Below are 23,753 nucleotides of genomic sequence, written 5' to 3'. Positions count from 1 at the left end.
CAAATCTGAACCCAAGGGTCATATTGCAACAGATTCTGGGCTACTTGATCAATTTTGCAGAAGCAGGGCCCTAGCCTCCTAGGATAAATCACAGCAAGTCTTAGAGTACTGGGGGATGATGCTGGAAACCTTAATCAAAGTAGCTTGTCAACTTTTTGGGGTTGCAATCATTCGATAAGGCCAACATCGATGTCCCTACCTCCAATCCCAATCGAGTGATGTTAAGCTCCATCAACTTTGATGCACTAGTGATTTTCTTTGCGCTTGAACCCGGAGGCCTCCCTCTACCTCTCCCACCACTTGCAAGCTACAACAACGCACACGCATCATCACAAACACTCATGCACATCTAAAACAGTGTGCATGGAACCACTTCTTACCCCTTTCCCTCCTCTGCAACCATGCACGAAACTTCCTGCAATGTGTCCATTGAACCATAAGTCTACTTCCTACATTTGCCTTCATCTCTACCATCGCAAAGCACGTGCTATAGTCACTTGAGCTTCATGGAGCCGCCGCTTCTCCCTCGCCATCCCACACCAATAGCATGTATGTGCTTCTCCCTCACTATCCCACTCTGCTACGATGTGGGGGGTTCAACTAATGATTCACAACATCTAAAGCTCCTATAACCTATGTGTTAATTATCTTGCATGAGGGGGACACGTGTCCCTAACACACCGAATTAATCTAATTAAACCTCCCCACTACCCATCCCCTCCCCTAAGTGTTCACTAATCCTATTTTTTACAATGTTGTGCAGTCCTATTCATAGATTAGATTCATCATGCTATTATATAGGCAATGTCAGTGGGTAGGTATTTACAAGAAACTTGAAAGACAAATTGATAATTCTCAGGTTCAAAGCTAAGACTAGGAAACCTAAGGAACTAGAATTATCTCCCACAAGTCTCTAATGTCACTTCATCTTTACTTGGCTAGCACTAGAGCATTTTATGAAAGTTAAAATCCTACGAAGCCATGTGGCACATTCGAAGCTGTTAAATCAACTGACCTATTATTAGCTACTTACAATAGCCCATATAGTTAGCAGATGGACCATATACTTAGGAGCTAGCCAAGCATTCTAGTTTCTCTAACAAATGTTCACGCCGAGATTCTTTGTGATGGCATGCACTATGCCCATGCTTGGCTAAAGATGATAAATTTAGAATGTGACACTTCTAGATATGGTTGATGTGATATTTCTTTATAGCCCTCTCTCATTTTTAGTCGGGATTGTTATACATGCACCGTGGGAAAGGCGTCCAAAATATGCAGCTCTTTTTAGGGAAAAACATCTAAAATAGCCTCCCTTTTTCCCTTCCATAAGATAAGGGGCTAAAAAGCACAAAAGCACACACAAAATGAAAGCACGAAAGTGCGCACACAAATTAATGGAAGCACAAAAGCACAAATGAAAACCGCAAAAGCAGAAAGCCAATTGCAGTTATTACAGCAAACTCGACGTGAAAACTACAAAGACATTCCAGTTCACATTGTCAAGCTTCCTACATTATCTTGTTCGGGCTTATCTTGATCACCTCGGGTTCTACGTAGACTACTTATTACAGCAAAATCGGCTTCGCAGGGTTGTTGAGGTTGCTTGCCCACCGGTGTCCGTTTCTATTATGAAAGCACATTGATAGCTCCGTAGACGATTTCTTCTGGCCGAAAGAAAGAAAGAAGCGAGCTTTGGTACCATCCATGAATCAGCAGCTAGCTTCCCTTGTGTCCCTTCGCCTGATCGGACCTCGAGGACTCCTACCAACAAAATAGCCCATTCCTCAACGCTTTCAGTGATAGCCGATTTGCTAACTTGTGCCAAACCATCTTGGAGAGATGCAGCAACAGCTTATGGTTGTGGACACTCGACCACAAGTGGAAGATAATTATTATCAATGCCTGGGATAACTATTGCACACCTTTTAGTCAACAAGAAGAGGAAGGCTTGCTTACCCTCCTCGTGATGCTTTAATGGCCGGGTGATCTGATTTGGCATGTTGAAATGAAGTGTTGGAAGGCACAGTGATGCAACACCTACTGCGCTGCACTAGCATCGGACCTAGTGGACAACCGCGTGCTTTCCCATGTTCTACTTCTCCCAGCCACTTCAATCATTTTGGATTACACGGAAGCATTCGTACCACATGCCTATTGCCATCCTTACAAGCGACGATTCTCCAGATCAAATTGCAGGTACCAGTGCTAGGCTACACTAAGCGACGCACGTATGTGACTTGCAAAAGTTGATTTTTGTTCATAGGGAAAAACGAAGAATTTCGTTTTAAGTTGCTTTACGCAGTCAGCACATGGTGACCCATGAATGATCAGTGATGGATCATCTACTTCTACCTTTTCTATCCTTCATGGATACTCGTTGCAAATGGCTACTACAAATACATCTGTCTTGTGAAGGGCTACTACATAAGTATCTTCCTTGCCATATGCTTGCATGACATGTGTTAGTATAGCCACATGTCCACACATTATTCTCTTAATATATAATAATAATAATATAATAGGTTGGTTCGGAAGAAGTCTTTCATTTTTTCATTGTCCTCTCTCTTTCTCACTCACACACAGGTAATACTCGAAACTAGGTGGTAGTAAGGATGAAGGGGTGTGAAGAGGGTGGGAAAGGGGGTCAGGGGAGTGTGAATGGGAGACAAAGATGGTGGACTTGGGAGGTGATCACGATGAGGATGTACCTACTCGAGTTGTGTGAAGAGACAATAAAGTAAATTATAGGCAACGGAAGTCAAAGGAAAGGAGATTCACACATAGAGCATAGAGGCACTCAAAGACAGATGGACAAGTAAGGTACACATTAAGAGAGATGGACAAGTCACAATTGCTCGATCTCATCTCACATTCCCCATGAATTTAAGTGAATCCACAGGATCCATTCCCAAGCATCTCTTCGACTCATGCTTGCATCATTTCTAGATATAACAAGAGCATTTGCTTCTAAATTATAGCTCAATGCCTTCCCCTTGGTTGTTTCAAGGAAGCATAATAGTTGCTCCATCTCTCCACTGTACAATACATTACAATATGGCTTCCCGGCCTTGTCTTCCTCTCCAAGTGCTTGCTTTCCTCTTCAGCGGTGCCACTCCCTCCGCCCTTGCTTGGGGCATTGATGGGCACTTCCTCAGCTGCTCCATAGCCTAGGTCTTCTTCTTCAGTTATGTAGACATATTTCCTATAACAACGTTTTCATTGAGCTCCGATTTGCTTCATCATTGTAGATATCTTTCCTACGATGTTTTCATTGATCTCCGATTTGCACTCTATCACCCAATTCTCATCCTAATTTTGTCGCTACGAGAATGCCTCGAGAATGCTCTCCACCTCCTCATTTTTGCATTTCACATCGCACATGATGCCTTTATTAGTGTGAACAACTTAGCGTAAAATCAAGACCCAGGCATTCGGTTACAAGCTGTAGCATGATGCAGACGATGTTCACCAAGCCACTGTAGACGCAGTACAAAGTCTTCTCCCAGAGTACGTAGGAGGCAACCTTTCTAGCTTATGCTCGTGGGCTGATGATGTAAAGTTCAAGTATCGTTGGAGTAGTCCACTTCACTACATTGACACTCCTGACGAATTATGTAACTACAATTATAAAAGTGAGTGTCAATGCGTTTTGTAGAGCGGTATTTGAAATAATGTAAGGCTACAGTCGAAATCGAATATTGTTCGCCATCCATTTTCATTACTTTGTAAAGAGGAAGCCCTGCGCCTTTTGATGCTTTTTGAAAATTTAAGGTTCAACGGAGTTCAAACTTCTGATATGGCTACTTCTTTCCTCGGGCTGAGAATAGGATATTGCTACAATGCTGCGGGAGTGTAGGATATGTGTGCAGTTGGTGCTATCTACAACTATACTTCACAGCTTACTAGTTACAACTCATCCGAATCACAATGTTGGGTGCTATCCGTCAAACAAAACCATATTTCAGTTTGTTCAATCTCTGAGTGAGATCTGGCAATCTCTGAAAAATAGTTCATTCTATCTTTGCAGATAATTTTACGGAAGCACTCCTCTTTTTGGCGCACATTGCTAGAGACATCCATCAGGTTTCACTCTTTGACTGTCTGGTCAGGCAGCTGAATTTGATATTTTGGACTGGTCTTGGGCGTGATGGCTTATCTCATATATTTTCATCCGCAAAAAATAGGCATTGATGTTGGAACATTCTCATTTTACTTCACAATTTATAATCCATAATTCCTTGGAAGTAGCCACTTCATGTAGGATTCATAAGTCACAAAGGAGGGAACACCATTGCCATCCATTAGTAAAATTGACAGGACAATTTGCATTACGTAATCCTTTGTCTCTCTTTAATCTGTTTCACACTTGCAAACGCTCTATAAAACCATGAGAATCTAGAGCTGGGAGAGTTTTATTCATGGAATGCCTTACAGGTGTGGGATGATGACATTATCTGCTATAGCTCGTTTGTTCAAATTAGCTGGAAGATATGCCATTTGTATGCTGGTATATTGTAGATATGACCTAGACTCACTTGGTGTGTGCGCTATAGGAGAACGAGATTTCGCAGTGGGGAAACTATACAGATAACTACATCGCCTGCCCAGATACGTAAGTGCTAGCTGCGTCTCATGCTCACACATTTGCAAATAGAACCGGCACTCTTTGAGTTTTCCTCACCATGTTCAAATCATCCTCTTATTCATCTAATTTTGGCCTACGCAGATCTTAAGAGACAAGGTTCCATTTCAACCCTCCAAGTCGCAAAATCCTCCTTCCCTTGTTTTTTATTTCATTTTCAATTCATTCACAATTGCAACCCTTCACGTATGACCTAAATTGTGTAGAGAGTGCTTTTTCACAATTGGTCCATATATCGAGTAGTTCTCCTTTATGAATTCTAATAGAATTAGCACTCCCATGTGATTAGAGCACACTCTTTAGAGTACATTAAGGATGCAAATAATTCCATATTGCAAACATTTTGCATTTTTTAAAAAGCTCACCTACATGGCTTGCTCAATTCCCACACATTCAAATAGGTCCCCCAAGCTAGTGCAATCATACCTCTCTAAATAGCTAGCATGGGAGGTTTTACTCCCCCTAGCTAGTCCAAACCCATCCATAGGCTCTTGCTTGATGCCACTAAGATTCCAAGACTTTGGCACGAGACCCAATGTGCAACCCCCTAGGCTAAAGCTTGGGATGCATCATGCATTTCTCATTGAATTTCCTTGCTTCACCCAATGATCTATTTACTTGAATTCCTCCTGTATTCATTTAGTTTCTTTTCCTTGTTCACATTTCATATTCTAACAAACGACATATGCTTGCTTATTGTCTTTAAATCCACAAGTCTCAAGGTTGTTATCTTGTATATCTGCGTGTAAATATTAATTGCCACTTCACATATCATGTCTTTTTAAGGACTTTAATACCATGCTTGTATTTGAAAATTTCTTATGAAATGTAGAATACATTATCAAAGTGGGCCCACTTAGTCTACCAAGGAAAAAATTTTCAAGAAATAACATTATCTAATGCTTATCCCCGCCACCATCCACTAATTAACTAATTTCATTTTTAGAGATTTCCTAGAGCTCATTTAAGGTCTCTATTTACTTTCCCATGCTTGATTGAGATTGCTAAATTATGTTGTTCTAAGATAACCCTTGGGATGCTAGCTCATTTTGTGTCAAAGGATAATAATAAGTTTTGGATGGGACTTATATAGCAAGTAAAATGGAAGAATTTATTTTAGGCTTTACCCTCAAATACATTAAACCACACCCTCCTTAAATGTGATTCCCACAAGAGGAGCATTTAATACATTATAGCACTGACAATTTGAATGACCAAGATAAATCTTCTTTTATCACAAGTATGCTATAGAGAGTGTGAGCGATGCATGCACATGGGCTTACAAAGATGCATCTTCAGGGACTTACCTAGGAGGTCATAATCTCGATTGATTTTCATAAGGTTTTTATATTCTTTAAATAGAATTCTAGTTTAGACAAGCCTTGTCTTACAATATCCTTTAATTTTTATTCTAGATGCTTACTTTAAGTCTAGGCTACTAATTTTAAAAATGAGGATTGCGTACGGTGTGGTACGACTGGCTTCAATCTTAAATGGAATTTTTGGATAGGTTTTACATGATTCTGGGAGACCTCTAAAAGGGTCAAAGCGCCTATGGATCTTATTCAAAATATTCCAAGTTGGCAAGACTAGGCATATTTGTGCTACCATACCTAGAATCATCATAATGCATAGAATATCATATGACAGGATGTAATGTTCAATGAAAAATCTACATAATCTACAAAGTTTTCATGTTTATATTGCTTGGATATATCCCATTATTAATCTAGATTAACAATAGCCCTTATAGTATAGTAGCCTTCTTTCTATTTCTACAAGAAAAATTTATGGGAATGTTTATGGGCCACTATACAAGTACTTCTAATCTAATTAAAATTGTACACAATCACTAGGGTGTCCGTTGTGCAAAAATGAAAGCCTAATTGGCTTATGTGAATCATAGTAAAAACTCTCAAAAGGTTACTAAAAAGCATTTAAAATATGTTTGTTTAGTTTTTTGTTATGTTCACTTAAATAATCTATAAAACACACTTAAAGTAGAATTCAATCAAAGGTAGTTTTAAGACCCTTCTTTCATTTTATCTTAGCTTAGAAGACTACATTTTATACCATATCAAGGCAAGAAATATATCTATAAAAGATGCTTATAGTAGAATTCACTCAATATTATTTCTTTCATTTAATCTTAGCTTTAAAAAATACATTTTTATACCATATCAAATCAAGAATTTAGCTAACTCATATGCACAAAATAATTAACTTTTAGTCGCCTTACGCATGTGCATATTAGATACAAGATGGTAGACTATATAGTTTCCCTCTAATGCCAAACAACATCCATCTTATATTAAGGTTGATTTCAACTTAAAAATGATGCTGGGGTAGCCACTATGGAAAAATCCATGAAACACGTGTGTGCAAGCACACATTTCAAATAACCCTATATTTAAACTTTTACATTTTTTTATAAGTGTTTACCCCTCTTCCATACGTATACATGTAATTTTGAATATTAAACACTACAAGACAAGGGCCTCTTTCCAAACACTGATATCAATGCTGACTATGAAGAAGTTTTTTTAAAAAATGAGTGGAAATCGTTGAAAACTCTATCGGTGTGGATGTTGCAAAGAAAACGTTGGTACGGGCATCAGTGTGGTCATCAGTAAAATATACCTGACAATGTCGGTATGGGAGTTGGTATAAGCATTGGTATATATCGACACTGTAGTACTGGTATAGGCGTCAATATATACTGACATTTTTACAAAAGCTTTAGAAAATTTATGTGGGGCAGGATAGGGCTTGTTTTTATCCCATCCTGTTCCACATAATTTTTTTTCCCATTAAAATCATGATTAAATGCAATACAAATGCAGAGGTATACATTATAATTTTGCAATGAAAGTCTACAAAGTGATGTCAATATGCTACAAAATGTCAAATTCGCCAAACTAATTAATGTGTTAATGTGCTACAAAATGGCAAAAGTGTCAAATTTCAAAATGGCAAATCCACCGAGGTGCATAATCTATTACAAAATGGCAGCAATGCTAAAATATTGAACCACTAAATATTGTCATATCCTCCTCCTCATCCTCCTCGCTCTCCTCACCCTCAGTCTTTAGTCTGTGTGTGGTCTCCTCGCCCTTGGTCTCTTTGTGTGTGCCCGATCCCTCACCCTCCTCTATTGTGTCTTGAGGCGCTTCTTCCTTAGATCGCATCCCTCCGTCTGAATCTCCGAATGGGTTGAACATGCCTCCCTAAGAATGAAACAAGTTAGAAAAACTAAGAGCATTGATTGTAACGCAATGGTGAGTCAAATGATAACGAAGAGGAATAGGGTATACTCACATGATGTGCCGCCACCCTTTCCCAATCGATGTGGAATCCTTCTCTCTCCTTCTCCTTAAACCATGCCTTGGCTCCAATCCTGAAGGCCCTTCTGTACTCCTCATTGTCTGGAGGCCTTCCAATCACAGATTCCTGTGGATCTAAATTCAATTAGTTAGATATGAATGACAAGACATTTGAACGATTGAACATATTAGAAAACCAGTAGAAGATAAATATATACATACATCCCATGCCTCATTGTCGAGTCTGCCATCGTTCTTCGCTTTCTTTCAATCCTTTCGGTCTGCCCACCCTAGATCGTGCTCATATGTATCTAGATTGTCCTTGTAAAACTTCTTCGCTTTCTTTCAATCCTTTCGGTCCACCCACCCTAGATCGTGCTTACCTTTGACTACAACATCCCTCAATTTGTATCTATGAGACCTAAGGAGATGCCCATGGAAGCAAGCATGGCATTTTTCTCAAACTCAAACTTTGGAGGGGATTTGGAAATTGTCTCCTGAGGGCTTCTATGCAGGCATCTTTGGCTCTGAGATCCTATAGGCATCCTTGGCTCCTACTGTTTCCAAGTTTTGAATATATCATTTGGAAAGTGTGTGCTCACCAACCTTCTCATGTATCTAGTGATCGCCTCTTTCTGTTCTTGTCATGTATAACCTCCCCAACGATGTTCACTCTGTAGGAAAGGTCCTTAGGAAAAACAAAGTCCAAAGGATTCGTGGTGGGGATGGAGTAGCAGAGCTAGAGTGAGGGGTGATGCGAGTGCTTAAGGAGCGAGGAGTAGCAAAGGGAGTGGGCTCTAGGGTGCCGTTGCCTGTGAGTGGAGAGGGCAAGGGATCTGACTGGTTTTGTGTCTCATGATGAAGTGGAGACTTGTAGGGATGTGAGTGTGCAGACTCATCTACATTCCTTGAGCCACCACAATAGCCTCAACCCTTACTACTCTTCTTGGACTTACGATGGGTATGCCCAGGTGATGACCCCTTGGTTGAAGGGGCTATAGCGGATGGCTGTAATAGGTTAAGTCATCGATGGCCCTGATCTACCCCTGAGGGTTGTAGGAGAGGGAATAGCTGAGGTCCTTTGGGATAGCATAGAGAATAATCTCGCTGCCTCTGCGTCACTCATGGATGGGACAAACTCATCGAGACTCCCAACGAAGCCATGGGCTATGAGCAAAGAAGTTCCCCGAGGAGTAGTCGTAGTGCTAGGCTCGAGAGGAGTCGGCCTATGGGGAGTCTACCTAGGGGTAGTCGCAGGGGTAGGCCCCTAAGGAGTCGGCTAAGAGGAATCGAAGTCCTCTAGAGAGTACAGATCATGACGTCTCCTCCTACGAGGGGTTTTGTACTCTCCGAACGTGCGCATGCTGACATGTCCAATTTGGGGGGATTGGGCAAACATAGACATAAACACGAAAAGAAAAGAAAAAACAGAAGAGCAGGTAAGAAGCGGAAATATTATTTACTTAAAAGACAATGTATTACTTGAAACTCAAATTCAATTTACTAAAACAATGAAAATAAAATTATTTACTTAACCCAATTATGAAAAGACAATTTTTTACTTTAGACAATTTATATCCAAGATAGTTTTCATATACAAAAAATATTGCAAAAAATAGTATTGTTAAACAAGAGTTTTCAAATTCAAAAATTTATTGCAAAAATAGTATTGTTAAACAGAATTTGTTTCCAAAAGAGATTCTCCAAAAAGAGAGGAAAAGAGAGGGGGAAAGAGAAGAGCAGAAGAGAGGAGACAAGGAGAAAAGAGAGGAAAGAGAGAGCAAGAGAGGAGGAAAAGAGAGGGGAAAAGAGAGGGGGAAAAGAGAGGGGAAAAGAGAAGGAAAAGAATGTATGGAAGGAAAAGAGAGGAGAAAGAGAGGAAAAGACAAGAAAAGGAAAAGAGAGGAAAAGAGAAGAAAAGAGAGAAGGAAAGAGAGGAAAAGAGAGAAGAAAAGAGAGGGGAAAAGAGAGAAAAAAAAGAGAAGGAAAAGAGAGGAAAAGAGAGAAGGAAAGGGAGGAAAAGAGAGGAGGAAAGAGAGAAAAATAGAGGGAAAAAGAGAGGAAAAAAGAGAGAAAAAGAGAGAAGGAAAGAGAGGAAAAGAGAGGGAAAGAGAGGAGGAAAGAGAGGAAAGAGAGGAAAAGAGGAAAAGAGGAAAAGAGGAGAAGAGAGGGGAAAAAAGAGAAGAGGAGAAGATGAGAAAAGAGAGGAGAAAAGAGGGGAAAAGAGGGGGGGAAAGAGAGGAAAAAAGAGACTAGGAGAAGAGTAGAAAAGAGTGGAAAAGAGAGAACAAGAGAGGAGGAAAAGAAAGGAAAAAAGAGCAGGAAGAAGAAGGAAAAAGAGAGGAAAAGAGAGAAGCAAAGAGAGGGAAAAAGAGAATAAAAGAGGATAAAGGAGAGAATAAAACAGAGAATAAAAGAGAGGATAAGAGTTCCTATGCCCATCAATTCAGCTAGCACTTATGGCGCTAGCTACATGCCATTGCAATCACCAAAAGAAAAATAGGAAAAGAGAGGAAGCACATTCTTATCTAGAAATGACATGTCCTGGCACCGGATAATCCCACTCGAAAGAGGAGGTGTCTCGTGCACTAGCCCTGTAAAAGAGAGGAAACATATCATTTTAATAAAACTAAATAGTGAAAGGAGAAGTTTGGAGAAGCAACATTCCAAAGGATTGGATTGAGGAGACAAAGAGAAGCCTACAAACACGAAGAAAGCACGAAAAAAATAGGTAGAGCTTTCATACTCTTCTCTTTCATGATTGGTTTGTATGTATTGTTTCTTCCTTTAGAGAAAGACTCAGGAAAGGAAAGGAGGAGAGAAACTTTACAGAAAGGAAGGGAAAGTGAAAGTAGAGGAAGGGAAACAAGAGGAGAGGAAGAAAGAAAGACCCTAAATCATAAACCATAGACCATAGACCTTACTTTCTATATTCTAAACTCTAAAATTTAGATACAAAGCTATAAACTCTAAACCCTAAACCCTATAACCTAGATTTTAAGCCTGAGAACCTATATATTAGACCCTAAGATATAATCTCTAAACTCGACTCTAGATTATAAACCCTAGCTGAACCCTAATATACAAGCAATAATTTACAATTTTTGGTGATTTCTGCAACAAGTTAGTGGCTGCAGCCCCAACCTATTTCACAAATCACAAAACCAACCACCAACATGTTGCACAAATCACCAAATACCAAACTACCCACCAACATGTTGCACAAATCACCAAATTTGGTGATTTGTGCAACATGTTGGTGGGTGGTTTGGTGATTTGTGCAATAGGTTGGGGTTGCACCCACCAACTTGTTGCACCCACCAACATGCAATAAGTTGGGGGGTGATCCCCCAATAGGTTGACTGCCCCCAAACTTGTTGCATGTGCAACAAGTTGGAGGTACGCTTATGATTTTGGGTTTGGAATTTAGGTTTAGGGTTTAGGGTTTAGGATTTAGGGTCAAGGTTTAGGTTGGGGTGCACATCAATATTTTTTTTTAAAAAATTTCAAGTGTAAGATTTGTTGGCCTTGTTTACATATTTAAGGGCTATGCTCAGAATGACCCCTTCTTTGTGTGGTATTAAGTTGACTAGTGAAGGGGTCATTTAAAATGCAATGGATAATATGTCACATCTAGAGGTCCTTGATACTTCATAACATTGTTAAATGGGGATTAGCTTTCTTGAAATCAAATTTATCTATTAAGAAAGTTTCCTTCAATGTGGTGGAAGATACAGGAAAGTATTATGAGAAGAAAAGAACTGCACTAACGAGCTCGAAATTAAGAAATCATGGCAGCTCTAAAGACTACCATAGCGGCATGCTTTCAAGTATTCAGGACATTTTAATAAGTGATGTTGATGCAAGAGATGAAACAAGTTTGAGAAATACTACTCTAAACAATGATGAAGCAGGTCCACAAGCAATACTGATCCAAACAATGAGTAGTAGAGCTTCTGCCAAGGGTAGCGGGGAAAAAAAACAATATTTTTGTTGTTTAATAGATTCAAATTTCTCAGTTGTTTTTAGCTCCATATTGAAGAGTCCGGATGTAAGTCAACACTCACTATGATTTCAGGTTCTCTTCCTAGGCAATTCCCAAAATGATTGTTTACACATGCACTTGGTTGGTCTGATTCGGGGATTATTGCAAGTTGTGGGTTCGCACAGTCCACCATGAGTGCCATGTGTTAATGCATAAACCATCTGGGGATTATGGGCCTTAGTGGAGATACCAAGAGTACAGGGAAGTTGTACTTGTAAGAAAACAATACAACGTCTGTGCTCAACAGGTAATAGGATCCTATATGCAAGAGAGAAAAGCAGATAGTATGGAGAATCAAAAATTTGATTACTGTAAAACTGATACAATAGATGGCACTGCCTCCCAACCGTGCACTCATGTGAGAGAAGCTTCGATGGCATGCTGGAAATAGTAGAGGACGGAGACTGGATGCTAAGGAATCAAGGTTGCTGTAGCCAGTGATGATGATGGGCTTCACGGGCTTGCTCTTATATAGCCACCAGTCGTAGTCAGTTAGACCCAATTGGCTGACCGACCCAGTCTACCCAAAATGGCCAACTGGGGATCTATCCCGAAATAGGCCACCGACCACATGATAGAACCGTGGCGCAAAATAGAGCAACTAACCTACGGTCTCCGTTCGGGCACAGAGCCATTCGGGATCATCTGGGGCTCCAAACGAGCCCCACAACCCAAGAGTGGGCTGCCCCAGGAAATGCTCCGTCTACCCTCAGTGCGGTCAATCATGGGATGCCTTCCCGCACTTGCATGTAGCCTAGTTGGCAGTGTGCCAACTCTATCTGAAGTCGTCCAGCCATCAGGCCACACATGGCCCCCATCTAGTGTCCAAACCACGACCTACTGGATAACTGAGCTACTCAAATGCCTTCTCCTCATATGGGGGGCTTACAAGTAGAGTTAGGTGGTTCCCACATAGTTACATGAGAGTGGAGCATTGATATCTAACACCCCCCCTCAATGTCCACCCGCAAGTGAACTTACTTTTTTGGCCCAATGCCAAGTCGATGAAGATGCCTCTCCAGCAATCCTCTTCCAAGAGCCTTCATGAAGATGTCCACAGCATTCTCTGTAGTCAGATAGTACACTAAGTTGATCTCTCCATCCATGATGAGCTCGCATACAAAGTGATATTGAATCTTAATGTGTTTTGTGCGAGCGTGGAATACAGGGTTCTTTGCAATTGCCATGCAACTTTGATTGTCACATGATAACTGTGTAGGCTTGTTCTGCACTGCACCCATGTCCCCTAAAATCCTCCTCAACCACACTGCCTTACAAGAAGCAAAACATGCTGATTTGTACTCAGCCTCGGTAGAAGAAAGAGCAACTGTGGGTTGCTTCTTACTGATCCATGACACAGCTCCAGATCCAAGTGAGAAACAGTAACCTGTCACTGATCTCTTGCTGTCCACATCTCCTGCCCAATCTGAGTCACAGATTCTGGTCAAGATGTTGCCCTTGGTATAGGTGATGCCATAATCAAGTGTGCCTTTGATGTATTTCATCACTCGCATCCCTGCCCTCCAATGGTTCTCCGAGGGCTTATTGGAAAACCTGCTTAGTACACTAGTCGCAAAGCTGATGTCCGGTTGCATGTTGCACAAGTAAATCAAGCTGCCCACAAGCCTTCTGTACTTCGCTTCGTCTACCAGTGGTGATGAATCCTCATTTGAGAACTTCACGTCAACCTCCATAGGGGTGCCAATTGTCTTGCACTTAGCCATGCCAAATACCTTCAGTATCTCTTCAACATACTTCAGCTATGAGCTTCAGCTATGAGATGAAGATCTATTTTGGCTCTTCCCAAACTTCAATCCCCAAACAGAAATGCATCAGTCCAAGGTCTGTCATTTCAAACTCTCTTCCTAGCAAATGCTTTGTCTATGAGATCTTCTCTTCATGGTTCCCTGTTATGACAAGGTCGTCCACATAAAGGACCACGATCATACACCTGCCTCCTTCTCTGAAGATATACAAATTTGCATCAGATGGGCTCCTCCTGAACCCGTTTTGCAGAAGTAAGGCATCAATCCACTGGTACCATGCCCGTGGGGCCTGTTTCAGCTCGTAAAGTGCCTTCTTCAGTTTATAGACTTTACCTTCTGAACCGGGGATCACAAAACCTGGTCGTTGTTCCACGTACCTCCTCCTTGAGATCTCCATTCAGAAAGGCAGATTTTACATCCATCTGAAACACTCGAGCTTTCCCCCCCTTTCCTCCCTTCCCCTATGCCTCTCCCTCTCCTTCCCCTATGTTAGGTTAGCTCACATCAGTGCTATGTGAGGTTCACTTGGGTTATATTAGAAGGTTGGGTTAGGTAGTAGGTTAGAGTCTCTTTAATCAAGCTTACCAAAGGTCCATTAGTAATGTGAATTTAAAAAATGCAATGCCAATGAGGCAAAAAGGAAAAAATGTTGGCATATTGATTGTAGATTATAGATTATAGATCTTAGAAGTAAGATAAACCATAAATAGGCATCCCCGATGAGTTTTATTAGACCATTTGTATTAATCAAAGTAGCACAATGCCCGATTAACCTAAGCAAAGGGCACCGAATACATCATCGAGTAGTGGGCAAGATTTCAATCATGTACTACTCCAATGAAACTGGAGAAAAGTAAGCTTTTGAATGAAAGCTACTTTCAATTCTAAATCCCAATTTCACTAATTAGCCCTCTCCTTGTACGACACACCAAAAAGTAGAACGCCAAAGAATGTCAAAGTTTTGCTAAAAACCTTAATGGAGAAAGGGGCAAGCATGGACACATATATTAGGCCTTGATGAATACTCAGCATTTGCACACTTCAGCTGATGAGAAACACCTTGCCCCCCCTTTTCTCTTTCTCCGACTCTTCAATTGCTGCAACAAAATCTTCCAACGCAAATTTCTTCCCTGCAAGAGGTGTGATCACCTTGTCCTCCATTAGCTTCATCACTTCTTTGCATACATGAGCTTGTTTGTCTGCACTAGAATTAATGTAATTTGTAACTTCCCACCAGCTCACTGTCACTCCTCTGATCATGTCTAATACGCTCAATGCGATATCAAAACCGGACAAGCATCCATATACAAACACTCTGCCACCAGCTCGTACACTCGCCGCCATGGTCTGCAGCGACGACAACATTTTAACAAAATGAGTGGCCTGCTACGATCAGAATCTCGACATGCTAGTGCCAGTTCTGTGCTGGTGAGTTTTTAGAGAAGCAGGATAGCGGTTTAAGAGATAACGCGTACAAGCATTGAGTTTGTTTCGGCGATGGAAGACGTGAGAGAGAGATATAGAGAGAGAGAGAGAGAGAACCTTCGTTAGAGAACCCCCAACAGCATCTAGAGCTCCATATGCCAGCTTGCCGCTTGTAATTTCTTTCACCCTTTGAACTATGTCTGCAAAATACGTAGTCTACATCAATCTATGTTTCACAAGCTATTTGTACGCATTAGACTTTGGGGTTGGAATGCTCCATGCAAAACTCTTTTTTGGCAGCAAAAGAACGGAGCCACTCGGCAGCACAGTATAGATACTTGGGTAATTAACTAACCTTCGCTCTCGGAGTTAATCACTTCGTCTGCCCCAAGCGCTTTTAGCTCCTCCTTCCATCTCTCGTTCCGCACGACATTGATTGTCTTTATCCCCCAATGCTTCGCCAGCTGAATGAGCTGCCTGCAAATTCGAATATGCTCAGTATCGTGCCATCCCTTTTCTTGTGAAGGATCCCTCCCTTATCTGAGAACCTCCAATACCCAAGGCCTTATCCTTTACCAGTGTTGGAGTATTGACCCATACTTTAGGGCCACTTCTTAAGAGGAACCGGAGGGAGGAGGAGTTCTCGTTCATTGACAGGGGAACTCCCTCGACCACTATCAAGATTAGCCAACTTGACAACAACAGTAAACTCCCACCTTAAGCAATGGAATTTATTACTAGTGCAAATGTTGGGAAGGGAGGGATGCTCACCTGCCAAGAACCGAAGCTGCAGCCGTCTGCAAAACATATTCTCCTTTCGGAACGGCGAGTTCATCGAGAAGTCCATATAGCGTCCAGGGGTTGAGGGCAAATTGGGCAGCCGATTCATCACTGACGCTGTCTGGAACCGCAACAATCTGGTCCTCACTCAAGAGAACGTAATCTTGCCAAGAACCTTGCCCAGTTTCGAGAAACGAAGTCCACAACACGGGGACGACTCTCTGGCCGGGCTTGAATTGGGTGACGCCGTCGCCGATCTACAGGAAGAAACAGAACCGGAAGGGCGTGTGATGGATTGGGTGAGCAGGGATGCATGCGAAGCAAGAGGGGGGAGAATTAATTACCTGATGGACAAGGCCAAAGCCTTCACAACCGACGAAAGGAGGGAGGAGGTGGGGGGGGAGGGAGAGGAAGCGGCCAGTGCGGATGACCATGAGGTCGTAGGGGTGGATGGGGCGGATGGTGATGCGGACGAGGACGAAGCCAGGAGCTGGGGGCGGAGGATTCGTGGGGAGATGGAGGAGTTGGAGAGCTTCATGGGGCTCGCCAACCTTGAACTGGGCGATGCCGCGAGCCATGGAATTGAACTCTTGACTTTCAACCTCTTCACTCAGACACTATACAAGACTCTTTGAACGGTTCACTTATCATCTATTTATACACTCACACTCCACCTAGAACCGGGCACAAAGTAGTAAACGGTGTCAGGCTCGGCATGTAGAATCTCGTTTCAAGCCACTGTGCTGCTTGCTTAACAAGAAAGGAGGGAGAGAAACCAGACCCGCAGAGGTAGTATCTAGCAACATCAAATATAGGATTCCCTCATGTGGGTTTGGGGTTGCTATTTACAGTGTGCCATGTTGCTCAACGAGACGTAGAAAGGCAGTTTGGTTCCACTATGCTGCCTACCTAAAGAGTTCTCCATGGTGAGTGGGGTGCTACACACAGCAAATACCGACACTCAAAACAAACTCCAGAAGACCCTTCTCAAGTTCTGAGCACTTCTACAGTAGTGGATAAATTCACAAAGAACGGAGGTTTTCTTTCCATTGCAAAAAAGAATAAATTTTATTCATATAAGGGAGTAAATGAGGTTCTAATGTATAAAAAAGTGCTCTTCTCAAGAATTGAGGTTTTTAAATATCAAGAATTTGGCATAGCGTCTTGGCCTAGTGGTGGATGAATGAGTACGGGCGGACCCTTGCCAAAAGAGCTCACAAATCTCGAGTAATGCGTCCATTTATATGGATTACTAAGGGGCAAGGGAGTGTTGAGTGTCGTGAGCCAGGTTAAAAAGGGTGGGGTGGCGAGAGGGGGGAGGATCAAGAATTGGGGTATTGAAGCAAAACTCATGAAAAAGGGGTCACTTTAAAGCCCGAAAATGAAGGCTATTTAGGATTACCCCCATTAAAATTGTTTGACCGGAATCTCATGTCTAGACAAGTCCTCTACTAAAATTTCCCTTTTCTTCATCACCCCAAGTGGCTCTCTTAAAATGGTTGATCCAAGTGTCCACATTTAGACTTTATTTTTCTCAATGTTCTCATTTTGAAATTGGGATGTCTCCTCTCTAAATGTGACTTTTCTCCCATGATGTCATCCATGACCTTCCCCCCTTGAAATTCCCTATTACTATGTCATCCATGAGGTGTCTTATAGCTTTTAAAATTGTCATGTCACCACAAAATGAACTCTCATGAAGAGTCCCTTTACTAATCTTTAGCATGCAAAATCCCCTTCATCTACATCTCTCTCTCTCTCTCTCTCTCTCTCTCTCACACACACACACACACACACACACACACACACACACACACACACACACATTTTCTTTCCAAAAAGATGTTGCTAGGGTAGACCTTGAATGATTCTACATGAAGATCCATGAGTCTTGGTGGGACTTGCTTAGCACAAATCACCACACAATAGAACATTTATTCCACCAAATGGTTGAAGATGATTGTGTTTGATTTCTCTTAGTCTCATGTCAACAGCTAAGAATGTATTTGGCCCTATCAATGAGACTTCAACAAACACAATCAATTCAAGGTCTTTGTAAAGATGAGACAATTCTTGCAATTTTTTTGAAAACAAGCTTGTGTACTTTCAGGTCATTAAAGGTAAGTGAAGAGCAACATGGATAGTTAAACCTCCAATGTTGAATGTTGCCTTGCCTATATATGCTAGTACGAGAACACATGGTGGGTCTAAGTTTGTTGTTTCTTTATAGTTATAGTATCTTAGATGTTCTTGCACTAATAACATTAATGTGAAAGTTTTGCCTGTACCACCATTGCTAGTTAAGAATAGGTGCAAAGGATTGCTTGGGTGAATTCATTTTTAAAGCATTACATCTTCTATGATTATACGTTGTTCCTCAGTCAATTTTCTAAAGTTTGAATAGTACTCAATGTTTGGCATATAGCTTTTTGTTAAAAGAAAGGGATCATGAAATTGATTCATACGATGTTTTGTGTAATGTATTTATTAGCAAACTCTTCAATTTATCCATATGTTGCTTGAGCTTGCAATGGTGCATCTTCAATTCATACTAGCCCATGGTCATGTTGGCTTCCTCTATTTTGAAATTCTGTTACAAAAAATAAATCTTGTACTTTTCCTAAGATCCTATTCTCTCTTTTTAGCAATGTTTTAAGAGCTTGGAATCTATGCACATAGTATTGCGATGTGATGACTGGATCAACTCGTATTAGATTACATATGTACGTGCTTATGTTTAATGATGGGTTATCTTCTTGAATTGGTGTCAAAGATTGTAGACAATCAAGTAATGGTTCCCAAATTCTTTCTCAGTGCTACTGAGATAGTGACAAAAAAAGAAGGTGGCCTAAGTAAACCTATTTTGGATTGAAGAATTCTTTCTATGTTTGTATCTTCAAGTGCTTTTTTGGTGAAAAATGTTATCCCTTTTGTTTAGTCCTTTTGCATGCAAACCCAGAGCAGGTGTGCAATTGTGCGGTTTTCAAGGCTTTCAAACTGGAACATTCTAGATCAACTTCTTCGTGTTGCTCAAGCCAAAAATGCATGTCAAGCACAGAGCATACTAAAAGTTTGTCAGTTGCAGCATTTACTTGTTTATTTTGTAATAATTCTAGGACAATTCTAAAAAATTAGTTTGTGATACCAGAGTCACACTTCCCAGTTGTGCTTGATTCTTTAGTCTTGCGATCAGTGCAAACTTGCATGGGTACATCCAAACTTTGACAATTCCAAACGTTTGGAATTCTAAATAATTGCAAAGCAATCATTTTGTGGCCTTGGGCATGTTTGTATAAATGAATGCTCAAGTATGTGTAGGTGTGTGGATTTGTATGTGTGAGCGCATATATTTATACTGTGGTCTGCTGCACCCACTATTGGGCACTGATGATGTCAGTAGGGATGTCATAGTAGCTAGTCCCTACTATGCATGATGGATTTTATAGTTTCAACCTTGTGAATGACTATCATGATATTGAAACTGCACTATTGTTTTTAGAGGATGAGTTTGGGCATGTTCTTGGATTCATCTAGATATATGAATATGCCACAAATATTTATTCCATTGATTGCAAATGATTAATATGCAATGTCTAGAAACAACTGAGAGCCCACCCCTTAGAGGCCCCACTAGGACCCAAAGTAGCTTCCAAACTTGTTCGTGCCAAACATGTGGAGACAACCATGTGCATTTTGTAGTAACTCACCATGAGGTAATTAACAGATGGTGGAGTGGTATGTAGAAGTTGTATGTTGTCTAACTAAAAATTTTCATTGTTTTGAAGAAAATATTTTCTATTGAAAATGGAAAACGCCGATCATTATTTGTTAGCTCTCATGACGCAATTTCTTGATTGGATATACGTTCATTAATTTTGTAATAATGTCCATTGCCAAAGAATAGCTTAGGAGGGAATGCAAGCTCTTCACAATGTGGATCTTCCTTTATGTTATCTATCCAACTTGGATTTATTTTGACTTTGTATTATTGATACAATTTGCTTGCAAGTAATTTATTTAGTGCAAGCATTGTTAATGTGATGGTTGCACCAACCCACTCATGTAATTATGATTGTATGAAAGTTTGTGTCTTATTACAAGTGCCACATTGTCATTTGTGTCTAGATAATGAGGGAGTACATTTTGTGCTCTGTCAACATCTGCAAATACATTGACCACACTTCCACGTAGTCTAAATTCACCTTTATATGTTAACTCTTGTATGTGATCAAATGGTATTCTTATAGATATTTTTCTAGATATTAGCCTAGCTTCAAGGTCATTTAGTTGAGAAGTATGTAATGTTTTAGATGTAAACTTTGACATGTTTTTTAAAGATAGCATGGGGTACTTTCCTTTTGGAATTTGATGGCAACATAACTAACATGGTAGAGTATTATTTGTTGTTTTATCAATATCTTCAAAACCATGAGAATGTAAGAAAGACTCAACTTGTGATGTTATCTTTTTCATATTGCACAAGAATTTCAAAAGACCACAACATATACGCATGTTACTGTCCTAGTCTATAACAAAGGAGACCAAGTGCATCATTAAAGCTCTAGCCTCAAGTGAGTTTTGTCAGGCCTCAAATTTGAAGGGTAGGCTAGAATTTCATTTTGAAGGATCATCCTTCTAGTTAATATGTTTTTTATTTTCTCAAAATAACTACAAGAAATGTTTTCCAATGTTGTAATTCTATTTTATTTTGAAGGTTCATTTATCTCTTTCCATTCTTTTGAAGGGAAAACCCCTTTTTTTAGAAGGGTGTTGTGTTCTTTAAATATAGGGACTAATGTTACAAAAAACTTTGTAACATTAAAGATTATTGTATAGAGACAATGGACTCTAGTCTATGGCCTACAAGTAAGATCTCAAAATTTAAATTCCAAAATCCGAAGAGGTAAATGTTCTATCATTTTGTTGTGTTGCAAACCAATTTTTCTTCAAATTGTATATTTTGTTAATGACACTCTAATGCTCATACATTTCTTGAGAATCTTGAGAATAGTGCATGCTATACATTCGTGCAATCTCTTTAGTTGGCAAACTCAGAATCAAGTCACATAATATTTTTTCATCTTGTTCACACCATGCAATGTAAGGGCACTTTTTATTGAAATTGATAAGAGGCGCAATTGTAAAAGTGTTGTGCTTTCATTTAGTAGAATTGGATGCTCTTGCCTTTGTGTTGAAGTACCAATAGTTGCAATGATGGAAAATGTGATCCCATTATAACATTTCAAAGCAAAGGAACACTTTTGCATTAATGAAGTTTTTGCAAGAATATCAACCATCAATGCACATGAGTTATAGTAGGAAGACTAATCATTTTGAAATTCTCATAATCCAAAGTATTTTTTTCGCAATCTTCTTGTGGAAAATATATTGTTCGGCAAGGGCCTTTTTCAAGTTTATCTTCTATGACAATATGTTTGTATAAATCAAATGTTAAACTATCATATTGCCAAGAAGGAAGAAGTTCCAAGAGACAATGTACAATGTCATTGTTATAAGGTCTAAAGTCATAGAAGGAAACAATTAGTTTTAAACCTTCCAAGATAAGAAGCTTTTTCAAACCCATTGATTCAAACCTTTCAAAACAAAGTCTTACAAAATAAAGAACCAAATTCAAATATAGCTTAGGATAATGACAATAAGTTCATCATACATTCGGCTAAAATGCTATCACAAATCATGAGCTATTGACAGTAAAGCTGCCACTAGGTTTCACACTCTTGAATTTCATGGTACATCAGTTACATCATGTTGATATAGTTCTAGGAAAGGGAATTCTAGACAAAGTACTATATCAACCTATTCTCCTCTAATATGAACACGTGCATGTTCACCATTGCATTGCAAAATATTTCTAGTCAAGCAAGCCTCAATAGAGATGGCTTTAGGGCCTTTATAGCTGTAACAAAAAGGATGGCTCAGGTCATAAATAACACGTGCACCTCCACAAGTATCACAAACATACTCAATCAATTTGGCATTGATGTTTGTGAAGTGAAGGACTCCAAAAATCTACAAAATTGTAGGCAAAGATTGTTAGTTATTGCAAATGGAGTAGAAAAGCATGAATATAAATTGTACCAATGTGTGTTCCATAGCCAAGTTTTGCTACTTGGCTTGTGAAGGCAGTTGCAAGCTCCCCTTCCTTTGATCCTTTTGGCACCTCAGCTAGGACCGTAAAGTCAAACACACATAGTGTTCCTTTGGCCAAGAAAGAGACATTTTGCAAAACATACATAAAAACACCCCCCTCATTAAACTCTGAATGAGTGGGGTAAGTGTATGTTTTCTTTCATTCACAAAAGATAGCTACGAAAAAAATTCATTAGTTAGAAATTCATTCTTCTTCTAAATAAACTGGAATCAATATTAATAAACAACATGGAACTCACATCTACTCTATCTTCATCTCTAGGACTGCGAGAATAATATGATCTGCCTTCCCATCTTCACTACCAACTTTGATGGTGACTACTGCAAGTGAGCCCATTACACTTGCCACATTGCCAACATCTGTGCGTATCATGTGTGCATCCCATGGAGTATTGGTACAAATAGAGTGATTCACAACTAAATGAATAGATCCTTCAAAAGGTTCACCTCTTGCAATAGCCATAGTAGCATCAATCAAGAGAGAATATTTTGAAGTGCCTCCTTCTACAACTACTTTCTTTACAATAGCTACACCCTCCACTCTATAAAATCCATCTTCTTGCAAGTAGTCAATAAATTGTGGTATATATGTTTCTGGCACCACCAATGTCGCTGTGTTGCAACAATACTTGTCAGTCAAGTCCACTCTCAACTTGATCGAATAGTCAGGATTCAAAGCTTTGTAAGTACCATCCTTTGAAAGTAACTTGCCCTCAAAAGCAAACCGATATGGTATGCTATCATGTAATTGGGCTATGGTTAACAAATCCAGTGCATTGCCACCTCCCACAAAGTGTTGGATGGAATTAGGTGCACAATATGAATTTGCTTCTTCATTGTCATCATTGGATATTTTTTGCTTACTTGCTGCAAATAAATTTCTAAATGATTAAGATTGAATAAAAAGTGCTAAGAAACTATAGCTTGCTATCATTTCCATATGCTATTGAAAATACATAAGGCATTACACTTTGTATAGTTCTAGATGAACATAGATAGAAATAAGTTAATCACACCATTTGATCCACTAACAATGCCTCAATAAACAATGAAGTTAATCACATCATTGATTCAACCTAATAAACAAAGAAATAGCCACTCAATTATAGAATAGCCCAATCCAAAATTCAATGTCAATGCAATGGTCAAAACACAATATTTATATCCAACTAGAAAATTGGAACCACTTATTATGAATTCAATCTTCAAGATCCAACTAGAGGACAAGGTCCATGCAGGAAACCAAAAAGTGGCATGTGATTCAACCAAGTTGACAGAGTCATCATGAAAGTTGTCATATAGATTTACTTGGGAGATCACTGCCTTCTTGGAGGTCCACCTTCTTGGAGGTCCAATGCCTTGCTCATTGAATAGTTCTTATTTCTTTAGGTGCTCACTATTGATGGCGCCCTATAACTCTTGATCAAAGTTTGTTGACCTCTTGTTGCTGTTGTTCTTGGAGGACAATGAACCATTCACTTCTTTTGAATTTGTGGCCCTAAGCCCCCCTCCTTGCATTGTAGCATGTATCTCTACTGGTTTGAGAGTTGCCAAAAGGTTCCTTCCTTTGCAGAAGGGGATGTCAAAGAAGTCTTTCC

The 23,753-nt window shown here is 40.0% G+C and overlaps 1 protein-coding gene and 1 pseudogene across 1 annotated transcript; one reads left to right on the top strand and one right to left on the bottom strand.

The window, feature by feature from the left end:
* The first annotated feature begins 2,150 nt into the window (after positions 1-2,150).
* On the top strand, positions 2,151-6,155 carry LOC147905789 (endonuclease 2-like; annotated as a pseudogene).
* An 8,424-nt stretch (positions 6,156-14,579) lies between these two features.
* On the bottom strand, positions 14,580-16,629 carry LOC147905788 (uncharacterized). Its single transcript, XM_087381775.1, has 5 exons — positions 16,329-16,629; positions 15,976-16,241; positions 15,560-15,681; positions 15,322-15,404; positions 14,580-15,126 (listed from the first exon to the last, which is right to left on the bottom strand). Exons 1-5 carry the CDS (start codon positions 16,560-16,562, stop codon positions 14,821-14,823), a joined length of 1,011 nt encoding a protein of 336 aa, XP_087237901.1. The 5' UTR covers positions 16,563-16,629; the 3' UTR covers positions 14,580-14,820.
* Between the last annotated feature and the right edge of the window lie 7,124 nt (positions 16,630-23,753).

This window comes from Dipteris shenzhenensis, chromosome 1 (assembly GCF_047967505.1).
Source record: "Dipteris shenzhenensis isolate YYH24624 ecotype China chromosome 1, Dip_SZ_1.0, whole genome shotgun sequence".
Taxonomy (NCBI): Eukaryota; Viridiplantae; Streptophyta; class Polypodiopsida; order Gleicheniales; family Dipteridaceae; genus Dipteris; species Dipteris shenzhenensis.
The sequence above is the reverse complement of the archived record's forward strand: the minus strand, read 5'-3'. Positions and strand labels throughout refer to the sequence as shown.

What these genes read in the sequence shown, in the direction of transcription:
- LOC147905788 (XM_087381775.1), bottom strand. Translation starts at nt 16,562, where the DNA reads ATGGCTCGCGGCATCGCCCAGTTCAAGGTTGGCGAGCCCCATGAAGCT. An exon ending in GCTTTGGCCTTGTCCATCAG is followed by an intron (nt 16,242 to 16,328) that starts GTAATTAATTCT and finishes TTCTTCCTGTAG; the next exon opens with ATCGGCGACGGCGTCACCCA. An exon ending in TTGGGGGTTCTCTAACGAAG is followed by an intron (nt 15,127 to 15,321) that starts GTTCTCTCTCTC and finishes TCGTCGCTGCAG; the next exon opens with ACCATGGCGGCGAGTGTACG.